This window comes from Alligator mississippiensis, chromosome 5 (assembly GCF_030867095.1).
Source record: "Alligator mississippiensis isolate rAllMis1 chromosome 5, rAllMis1, whole genome shotgun sequence".
Lineage (NCBI taxonomy): Eukaryota > Metazoa > Chordata > Crocodylia > Alligatoridae > Alligator > Alligator mississippiensis.
In genome coordinates, this window is record NC_081828.1 from 39237286 (window position 1) to 39248342 (window position 11057).

An 11057-nucleotide genomic window follows, 5' to 3' on the forward strand; every position below is an offset into this window, starting at 1 on the left:
AGGAGAGGGTGCACAGCAGACGCATGGCACTTATGGATTCTCTCACCCTGCCCATGGGGCATCTTGGAAAATGGAGTTTGCCTCTCCCCCCACCCACCAGCTGCCCCTGGCCTCTGCAAAGCATGCTGGAAATGGAGTCCCCAGGCAATTTGGCCATGGGGCCTTAGGGTAGCAGAGCCCTGCCCACTGCCACTCCCCCTCACTCTGATGTCCCATTGTATCATGGGAGCAGAGCCCCCAACCCAGAAGCAACCTGGGGAATGGTGTGTGCTGGCCTGCTGCATCATGAGAATGGAGTCCCCCACCCCAGAATTATCATGGGAAATAGAGTCCAGCTGGCTCAGAGGTGAGCAAAATGCAGCCTGCAGGCCACATGCAGCTTACCAGGCCATTCTGTCTGGCCTGCAGGGCCCCTAAAAAATTTAGAAAATTAATATTTATCTGCCCCTGGCTGCCTGTCATGTGGCCCTCAATGGCTTTCCAAAACTCAGTAAGCAGCCCTCCGCCTGAAATAATTAGCCTCCCCTGAGCTGGAGTCTGAGTCTAGGAAACCTCCCATCCTTGGGCACCTTAGTAGGCTGCAGCTTTGTGGCTCCACATTGCTTTAGGCTGATTCCTAGTGCACCGTCCCTGTCCCACTGGCAATAGCCTGTATTCTCCCCTGTCACCTTCCAGCATCTCCTACTGCCAGCAGCCTTGGCCCCCAGATCTTAGCATTCATGGGAAACAAAGCAAAACTCCTCTCCCACTCCCTGGGACTGATGGACATGCAGTGCCTGCCTGAGTCTACAGGGAGTCTGGGCCCATTGCTGAACGAGCTGGGCCAAGCCCTGTGTATCTGAACAAGGGGCTTATTCAAAGTCCTGATCCCTCTGTATGTTACTGCGGTGCCAGTGCCCTGGTGGGCTAGAGAGGGCATGTGAGGCTGACCTGTGAAGAGCTGCCTTTACTCTGACACTGCCTTTTGGTGGCAGTTATTGAATCCCTGGGGACAGCACAAGCCTTTGTTTCCTTCAACCCTCCAACTGGTGATCCTAGGAACTGCCTAACAGAGCATCAGACTTCCATGTATTAAGGGAAGGGTGGCAGTGGAGCCCACCTGATCCCTCCCACCCTGTTGTTGAAGCCTAGAGATCTGCCACCAAGTTGCAGTCAGCTCCCAAGTGGGTAGGGCTTATTTTAGGGGGACAGGCCCTGCTGTGTGGTGGGAGGAGGGGAGCAATTGGAGGTAGGCAGCTGGAAGCAGCTTAAATCTGTGTGGGGGCAGAAGTGTGTGTGATGGACAGCAGGGGAGCCATGCCTGTGGTAGAGGGGAGGTTTGGAGGGGAATTATTTGGGGGGGGGGGGTGATCTAGAAGACAGTTAAGTGTCAGGGGCCCATCTGCCTAGGGGGGGCTCTGTGTAAAGCCACACACACCCCTCCCCCTCTCAATATGCATACACAATTCCCTCCCTTGCTCCACAAACCAGATCGAGGCTCCATCCATGAGCCAAGGGCAAGGGATATGTTTTATTACATGGCCCAGGTAGTTGGACACAGGACACAGCTCACACCAGTTTCCTGATTTTCCAGATCACACAGGGCAGAATCTCCATGCCAGCAGGAACCAGGATGGGTGGAAGTCAAGGTGGGGATCATCTGGTTGGATACAGGAGGGTGGATGCAGGAGGGAAGGGTGGCAGGGGCGATCTGCCTGAGGGCCTGGCGTTTATTTCCAGCGGCCTCCGAAACGGCCCTTGCCAGGCACCTTTTTGCTATGGAGAGAAAGGGGAGGGTTAGAACAGACCTCAAGGCCCCCAGATTCCTGTCCCCCAAACATACCATTGCCCCAACCCAACCCTGGGCCCAGCTGATCTCAGCATCTTCCCCAGAGCAAGCCAGTTTTGGTGTCAAAACCCTCTGGCCTCACCAAGCTCATCTCAGTATCAGCCCATCTCCTCCTTCCCTCATGGGGAAAAAGGGTTGGGGGATGGAGGAGGTGGTTGGTCTCTGGCCTGGGTGGTCCCACACACAACAGTGTGTCCTTGTTGTGAGCATACTGGGCTGCATTAGGAGAAGTGCAGCCAAGAGATCAAGAGAAGCGATTCTTCCCCTCTGTTCAGCACTGCTGAGGCCACATCCGGAGTACTGTGTCCAGTTTTGTGGCCCCCACTACAGAAAGCATGTGGACAAATTGGAGAGAGTCCAGTGGAGGGCAACAAAAATGGTGAGGGGGCTGAGGGAATTCATGTATATGAGGAGAGGTTGAGGGAACTGGGTTTATTTAGTCTGGAGAAGAGAAGACTGAGTGGGGATTTAATAGTAGCTTTCATCTACCTGAAGGGGGTTCAAAAGAGGATGGAGCTGGACTGTTCTCAGTGGTAGCAGATGACAGAAAAAGGAGCAATGGGCTCAAGTTGCAGCAAGAGAAGTTTAGGTTAGATATTAGGAAGAACTTTCCCACTAGGAGGGTAGTAAAGCACTGAAACAGATTACCCAGAGAGGTTGTGGACTCTCCATCCTTGGAGTTTTTTAAGACCTGGCTAGACAAAGCCTTCACTGGGATGATCTAGTTGGGGACGGTCCTGCTTTGAGTAGGGGGTTGGACTAGATGACCTACTGAGGTCCTTTCCAACCCTCATTTTCTATGATTCTATACTCTCCCATAGAGAGGAAACAGCTACATTGCAACTACTCACAATTTCTGAGCGTGGCTGATGCGGTTGTACAGGACATTTATCTGCGGGGGGGAAAGAATGCAAGATGCATGGGATTGCCTCACCAAGCCTGCCCCATCCCCAGAGCCAGTCCCTTCTCACAGGGCCGGATCAGAGCCAGTGCCCCCTAAAGGGGACAAGGCCCCATGCCCATTCCCCATCCCCTTCACCTCATATTTCTGGCGCCTGAGTTTTTCCATGAGGTCAAACTTCTCCGATTCCAGCTGGTAAATCCAATCATGCATCTCCTTGGCTTTTGTCCTGTGTGGACAGACAGGGATGTTGTAAGGGTAATGGTGCTGGCTGACTAACCCTGCTCCCCCTTCACACCATATCCATTCAAGGACTGTTGACCCCAAAACATAATGGGAATGGAGCCATGGATGGCATGAGGAAGCAGTGACTGCTATACCCAAGGCAGCCCAAGAGACAGTGTGGGGAAGCCCAAAGGACTGTGGGAACTGAAGGTGGGCCTGGTCCTAGGTAGTGGTGTCCATTAAGCACCATTGGTCGTTGGGATCCCAGCGATGAACCTCATGGGATATTGCAGCAGAGGCAATGCAATGTAACAGTGGCCACTAAGCCTGGGGAATCATGAATAATGGAAGCCAAGCCCAGAGCATTATGGGAAATAGGGTGCAGTGGTCAATGAGCCCAGGACAGTGTAGAGCATTATGGGAAGCAAAGTCTGCTCAACGCCACACTCCACCCCCCAGGCACCTGAGCTCATCCTCCCTCATGTGCTCAATGTTGAGGGGTTTCCGTCTCTCGGACAAGATGCGGATCTTCATCTCCCGGCCTGTCTGGCGCTTGCCCCGCTTCTGCTCAGCCTGGGAAGAGGAGGACAGGAGGCTCATGGCAACACTGGAGCTGCTGGGATGCAGCCACCTCTGAGGTGGAGCTGGTTGGAAGGCTAGTTATACAGGGACTGCTCGTCCGGACTGGTGCTGAGATGCAACCACCTCTGGGGTGGAGCACATCAGGAGCTGTTTATACCCCTCAGCAAGGCCAGGGGGTGTCTCCCCAGCTCCTTTGCCTCCCTTACCTTTGCCAGGTAGCCCCCAAAGTGGGTCATGTTGGAGAGCACCTTCTTCTTCTTGGCATCGTCTTCAGCCCGCTTCTTGGCCTCCTCTTCCTCCTTGCGCATCTTCTCCTCCTGCACCAGGGGAAGCAGATCCATCAGCCTCCAAGTATGAGGTGGGGGAGAACAGTGCACAGGGAAGCATCCTGCCCTCCTCCCCCAACCCAACATATGGGGGCAACAGACAGGGGTGGGGTGGCCTCACCGCTAGCCGGGCCTGGCGCTCACGCTCCTTCTCTGTCCGGGTCCGCACCTGCTCGTTCCTTTCCGAACGGCGTCGGTCCTATAGGGCAGGGCAGGGGGTGGGGGTGGGCACCGTGCCCCCATCCCTGCAGAACCCAGCTCCCAACCTTGCCAAGGACTACCACCCTCCCCCACCAGCCCTACCAAGCCTCACAACCCAGTTAGTCCCAGCCACCTCTCTCCACCCTCACATTTACCTGGGTCCCTACAATCCCACCATGTGCCTCATGACCTCCTGCTTGCCACGACCCTCTGTCTTTCCAGGTCCCCAGCCCTCCTTGCTTCCCAGAGCCCCAGTCCTCATGTCTGCGGTACCTGCTGCGCCACATTCCCTACTCCCACAGTCCCCAGCTGCCCCTGCACACCCAAGACCTTTCCCAGGTCTGTGCTCCCTAGTTCCCACAATTCCCTACATTTCCCGGCCTTCATGTTACCTCTCCCCACCCCATGCATCTGGGTCACTTGCCCCCATCTCCTGTGCTCATCAGTCAACCCCCCCCATGTTCCCTGTGCTCCCTGCACACATGCCCCCTGACTCCTTTGCCCCCTCCAGTACAACCTGCCCCACACACCCTCCCACAGTCCCCTGCGCCAGGCACCCACAATCCTCTCCATCAGGGCAATGAGCTCTTCCTCCTCCTTCTTCCGCTGCTCAAAGTGGGCATCAATGAGTCCCTGCAGCTCCAGCAGGTCCTTCTCCATGCGCTTGCGGTGAATGTCCTGCAGGGGGCACAAGGGAGACTGTCAGCCAGGGGCCACCCCAGCAGATATGGCAGGAGAGAGGGAGCACTGGAGCCAAAGCCCCCCACAAGGGGGAGGGACCCCTCATTACGCTGGGGCCAACCCCACCCAGGGAGACTGTCACCCCATCCAGTCTGTACCCCCTGCCCAGCCCCTACACCACTGCCCAGAGGATAGTGTCCCTTGCCCTGCTGTCCACAACCTACCCCTGGCAGTCCAGTGCCCCCTGCCCAGCCCCATCCTGAGCCATGCAGCATGGAGCCCCCACACTTAGCCCCTGTCCCTCTCCCCCCACCCCAACAGACCAGCAGGGTATCCCATAAGGAACTCACATCAAAATCAACTCTTTCACCTTCTGGGATCTTTGGAGGGGCCAACTGAGGAACCACTGGTCTGTCAGGGGAGAGAAGCTGACTTAATACCCACAAGGCTTGAAATGCCGAGGACTGTTACAGGCTCAGAACCTTTGTCCAGCACTGAGATGTGTCTGTGTCTGGAGTGAAGCATTCTGGAGGGGCAGCTTATACAAGGCCTCCTTGCCCCATGCTGAGTTGCAGTCATCTCTGGGGTGGGCCCTGCTGAGGCCTGGTTACACAGAGCCTCCTTGCCAGCCCCTGAGATGCGACCACCTCTGGAGTAGAGTGTGTTAGGGGCTATTTATACAGGGACCCTCAGTGCAGTGGAGTCAGCCCTGGGGCAGGGGGGCCAGCTCCCACCACAGCTGCCCCCACCCCTGCCCTGTCTCGCTATGTCCTGTGTGGGGGGACTGGAAGGTGAGATTTCCCTATCCCCACCTTACCTGGGCTTGGGGCGCTCTTCCTCTGCAAAAGGAAGAAAAGAGGGGCCGTTAACAGATGCAAAGAGAGTAGCAGCTCAGGCATGTTGGGGGGCTGGAAAAGACGTGGGGTTCTACTCCCTAGGACCTGGCTTGTAGCAAGACCCCCCCTCCCCCCAATGCTGTCCACTGTGCCCAATCCAGATGTTCATGCTTGGGGGAGCGGGAATTTGGAGGGCCTCAGCGAGTCCATGGATGGCTCTGCCCCTCCTCAGCCTGGGCTCGGGGTGGGGGCAATCCTGGCTGCTGAAAAAATAGGGGGAAAGGGAAAAACAGAATAAATTGTTTTCCTAAAAAAGAGAGAAGAAAAGCATCAGGCTTGGATGTCAGGTGGCCCGGGAGGAGGAGGGGCACCAGAAGCGGGTGCCCCTGGCATCTCCTGGGGTTTGGGAGAGAGGGGGGTGGAAATAAAAAGCCTGTGGGGGGGGGCGGGATTTTGGAGGGCATAATGGGAGTAAAAGACCCTGTCCCAGGAGGGGAGGCTTGGTGGCACTGGATTAGAGGGAGAGGGTGGAGTTGAGGAAATCTCCCAGAAAGGGGCTGTGGTGGGGGACAGGTTGGGTGTAATGCTGCAGTGATGTATGTTGTGTGGCGGGGCAGGTCTGGCAGCAAGATGTGTGTGTGTGAGAGAGAGAGATCATGTCTAATCCTGCAGTGTCAGTGTGTGTGTGAGGAGAGGTCTGGGAGATCTGGCAGTGAGCTTGTGTGTGTACATGTGTTTTGGGGGAAGGCCTGACAGTGAAACTGGGGGGGGGGGGCAGGGGGAGGGGAAGTATGGCAGTGAGATTGTGTGTGTGTGATCCTGATCCTGCACTGGCTGCATGTGTGTGTAGGGGGGAGGCCTGGCAACAAGACTGTATGTGTGATCCCCAATGACGCACTGTGTGGGGGGAGGTTTGGCAGTGAAACTGTGGGTGTACGTGTATATAATCCTGCAGTGATGCAGTGTGTGTGTGCGCCTGTGATCTGTCAGGGATGTGCTCTCAGTGCAAGGGCAAGTTGTGCAGTGATGCAGTATGTGGGTGTTTAATTCTGTAAGGACGCAGTATGTGTGTGTGCATGCACACACACACAATCCTGCAGTGACTCAGCATGTGAGATGTCACCACCCACCCATTTTGCAAGGAGGTAGTGTGTGCATGTTCCACACTGCAGTGGTGCCATATCCACGTGTGTGACTGCAGTGTGTGCATTTAACCATGCAATGATACAGTAATGCAGTGTGTGCTTGTTTCATCTTGCAGTGATGCAACATATATGCAACATGTATTTGTGTGTGATTTTGCTGTTACGCAGCATGTGTAAGAGATCCTGCAGGGACACAGTGAGCGTGTGTGTGTATAAGAGATCTTGTAGGGACAGTGTGTGCATGCATGTGTAAGAGATCCTAAAGGGACACTGTGTGTGTGTGTGTGTGTGTGTGTGTGTGTGTGTGTGTGTGTGTGTCCCTGCAGTGCCACCACCCCCTGCCAGCAGGCCTCCCTGCCCCCTCCAAGCTCCCTGCCCTTGGGCCACCAATGCATCTCTTGTGAGTGGTTTTAGGGGGTTCAAGCTGGGCAGTCGGTTCCTCTATACGTACAGATCGCATAGAGCTCATATACATTCAGCACCCATAGGAGCCCCCACTTTACTCACTCCACAGCTGGGGGTGGCTCTGGCCTGTCCCCAGATGGGGGGTAGGGAGGCTGAGATCTGGACTGCCCCCTCAGCCCCCACTGAATGTATATCAGTTCACAGCCATGCAGGGAGGTACCGAACGGTATCCCATACGCTGAGCATATAGATACGTTCTGCCCCTCTAGGCCCTTAGCTGTCACATGACCCAGCTGTGGATACATGGGGAGCACACGCCATGCCACACATGTATCAGGACATGTGACATGCAGGCCACACACAGGAGTCATGGGAGCCAGTGTATGTCCCAGCTGGGGGTAAGCATGTGGACAAATTGGAGAGAGGGAAGGCAGGGACCCTGCCAGGCTCTACTGAGACACCATGGGATGCCCCAGACCAGCAGAGCAGAGTGCTCCCAGAACAGGAGGTGCCCTAGGGAGGGCATTGCCACCCTCAGGCCCCCAAGGCACCATAACCCCTGTTGAGAACCAGATGTTTGTCTGTCCATCTGAACCTCTGGCCATCCATCCATCCATCCCTATAGGCCCCCCTTCGTCTGTCTGTCTGTCTATCCATCCCCATTTACCTCATCCATGCATGCATCCATCCAGCCCTATCCACCCATCCATCCCATATACACCTCTCTCTAACTGTCTTCCACCATCTATCCCAGTGGTTTTTAACCTTTCTGGGCTTGAGTTCTGGATTCAAGGTTCCCCCCCCCTGGACTTGAGGCCCCTCCATAACTTTTGGGAATGTAGTGACACCCAATTTCAAAAACTAACATGTATTACAGTGCCTACCTCCTTGAAGAGGGGTTGAGCAGTGGGGGTAGAGGAATGGCCAAGCAGAGATAAATCTAAACTTGTGCTTATCTGCTGATCTCACACCTCCTGGCACCCTTCAAAGGATCTTGTGGCACCCTACCCTGGCATGGCAACCTTGGTGAGAATCACTGATTTATCCTCATGAACGTATCTATCTAGTATGCATCCATCCGTCCTTCCCCATTCACATCTATCTATCTATCTATCTATCTATCTATCTATCTATCTATCTATCTATCTAGCTCTGCCTCTCCAACCAGCCTCTCTCTCTTTCCCCCTCTATCCCCATCCCTAGAAGGGGAAGTGATTGCACTGGGAAACCTGGGGCAGAGGATGCCTTCTTCTTGGATAACCACTCAAGGCACTTTGCCCTGGGGGGCCCTGTCCAGCCATGTGAAAGTGGGGGTGTGATCTCACCCCCCTCCCAGGGTATTTCTTCAAGGAGGAAGGGAAGCAGGAAATACCTGGCTCTTCAACAGGCTTGGGTTCCTCAGGGGCTGCACACAGCCAGGGATCAGGAAATCAGGGAAAGGATGGAGGAAAAGGAGGAAGGAAAATTGGAGGGGCCAGGGAAGGTGTTGGTGGGGGAGGGGGTAGATATGGGGTGGGGTGTGGTACAGAGAGATGAGCAGGGAGGGAGTTGATGAGGGAGGGTAAGAGGGGCAGGTCAGGGAGCAAGTGCAGGAGAGAAATGGAGAGGCAGTAAGACCAAGGCAGTTTAGGGGTCGTTAAGTCTGGTTAGTGGAGGAGAAAGTCCCCCCCCCCCTTCCCTTCCCAGCCCGCACAAGAGAGGTGCAACACCTCCACCCCCATCACCCACAGAGAATCTCAAGGGGACCCCAAATGGGCAGGGAGGTGTGGGGGGAGGTGCTAGCAGGACAGAGGACCCTGCAGTGACTCTGTGGTGGGGGATTCAGGTGAGGGACATGTGAAGTCCCTTTCCTGCCCCACTCCCAGCAGCCAGAGCCCCAAAGATCTACAAACTGGAAAGGAGGAAGCCTGTGAACAGAACACAAGGATGAACAAGACAGCAGCCACAAAGAGGACAAAACCCAGGTGTCCAGGCTCCCCACCCCCCTGGTCTGCCTCACCAGACCCCACTCCCTTCCCAAAGCTGGGTAGAACCCAGCCATCCCAGCTCCAGGTCTCCATCCCCTCCTATCCCACTAGACCCTGTTCCCATCATGCTCTTCTGGATTCCAGCTGGGCAGAGCCCTCTCAGTTCCTGACCACCTAAAGGAAAGAAGGAGTCCCCACTTTTGGGGTGCTGGGATGCTTCTGTCTCACCTTCCTCTTCAGCCTGTTCCTCTTCTTCAGAGAGAGCAGGGGAGAAAGAGAGAGAGGGAGAGAACAAGGTGGGTGAGTACCAAGACTGTGGTGCCCAGTGACCATCTTGGGGGGCAGTAGTATGGGGGATTGGACCACAGAGTGGGGGAGAAGGAGGAAGTGTGGGGAGGTCATTTGCCAGGGCTAGGGTGAGTTCTGGGGGGTCATACAGTGGTTCTGAATGTGTTTCAGGAGGTCAGTGAATTTGGGGGTGTTTTGGGGGGAGTTTTAGTGACTGGAATCAGTTGGGAGATTGAGGGATGGGGAGACTTCAAGGACCCAGGGTATCAGTTGATGGGGTCGAAAGGTGATAACTGCCCTGACATGACAGTAGCCCTGGGAAGTGAATTAAGTGTACCTTCCCCTCCAGCTTCCTCTTCTGGGGGGAAAAAGAAAACGTTAGAGACAGACAAATGGACAGGTGAGAAGCATCACTAGCTTGGCTTCCCCCAGTAGTGACCATAGGAATCATGGGATGGGGGATTGATCTAAGCAGTGGCCGTGTCTATACAAAATGCTTTCCTGTAAGTAGACTAATCTACTGATTAGTCTACTTACAGGATACAGGACAGGATTAGTAGATGCAACATAGTAGATATGTTGCATCTACTAATCACTTTCCCAGATATGTTGGAGGAGCTTAATGCACAGTAAATTAGTCTACTGTGCATTAAATTTGCATTTTAAACTTGCATTTACATTTAATACTATTTGGCTTTACTGTGCAGTAAATTTACTGCACAGTAAGGCCAAATAGCATTAATTGAATATGTAGATGTGCCCAGTATGGAGAAACCAGCCAGTCTCACGCTGACCTATTCATCTGCCCATCCATTCACACATACTGCATTCACCTGTCTATCTGTCCATCTATACCGATTTCCATCCACCCATATATCCATAATCCACCTCTACACAGACCTATGTGTCCAGCCTGCCAGCCAGCCCCACACTGACCATCACCTATCCATTCATCCCACCTTCCATCCCTCCACCCCCATATACCTCCATTCCTACATGCCCCCATATACCCATCATCCTGGGGTATCTGAAGACACAAAATGGACACAAAATGGACCATTTACAGGGGAACTGGGGGAGGAGAAAATGATTGGCTGAATGATGCAGATGCTTATTAACCACCTATTATTGCTAAGAATGATCAATCCCCATAGTTATATAATTGATCATTAAATATGCACATGCTTATTATCAATAAGGACTGAATACTGAATTAGTGAATACTGATTAGTACCCAAAAGCCAATGAATCAATAATGAATAATAGCCAATGAGATAATAATTGATTGATATATATAACAAATAAGGTGGACAGGTGATTATGAACAATAGTCAAGTAGCAAATAGAGTAAAGATTATTAAAATATCAGATGCAAAATAATATTTCCATTATTTTAATTACTGATTTACTAATAGCACATTAACATCAATGTATGATAAATATCCTCATCCAAAATAATTGTATCTTATATTTATAAAACAAATCTATATGTGTGTATATATATGGGGGGGGTGTATATACACACACACACCCCCATATAAATACCCATATATGTGTGTGTGTGTGTGTGTGTGTGTGTGTGTGTGTGTACACACACAAATTAAATTACATTGTGTTGTGTTGCATTGCATTGTGCTGTATATAGGCAGGTGAGTGGGAGTGGGTGGGCATG

At 53.3% G+C, this 11057-nt stretch overlaps 1 protein-coding gene across 1 annotated transcript; it reads right to left on the bottom strand.

Moving 5' to 3' along the window:
* Positions 1-1484: 1484 nt before the first annotated feature.
* Positions 1485-10351, bottom strand: TNNT1 (troponin T1, slow skeletal type). The gene is made up of 13 exons (XM_059727655.1): positions 10345-10351; positions 9723-9743; positions 9326-9349; positions 8503-8535; positions 5562-5583; positions 5095-5155; positions 4625-4741; positions 3984-4061; positions 3743-3853; positions 3418-3527; positions 2868-2958; positions 2680-2720; positions 1485-1755 (listed from the first exon to the last, which is right to left on the bottom strand). The coding sequence occupies exons 1-13, from the start codon at positions 10349-10351 to the stop codon at positions 1710-1712; spliced, it is 762 nt and encodes a 253-aa protein (XP_059583638.1). The 3' UTR covers positions 1485-1709.
* Positions 10352-11057: the final 706 nt, after the last annotated feature.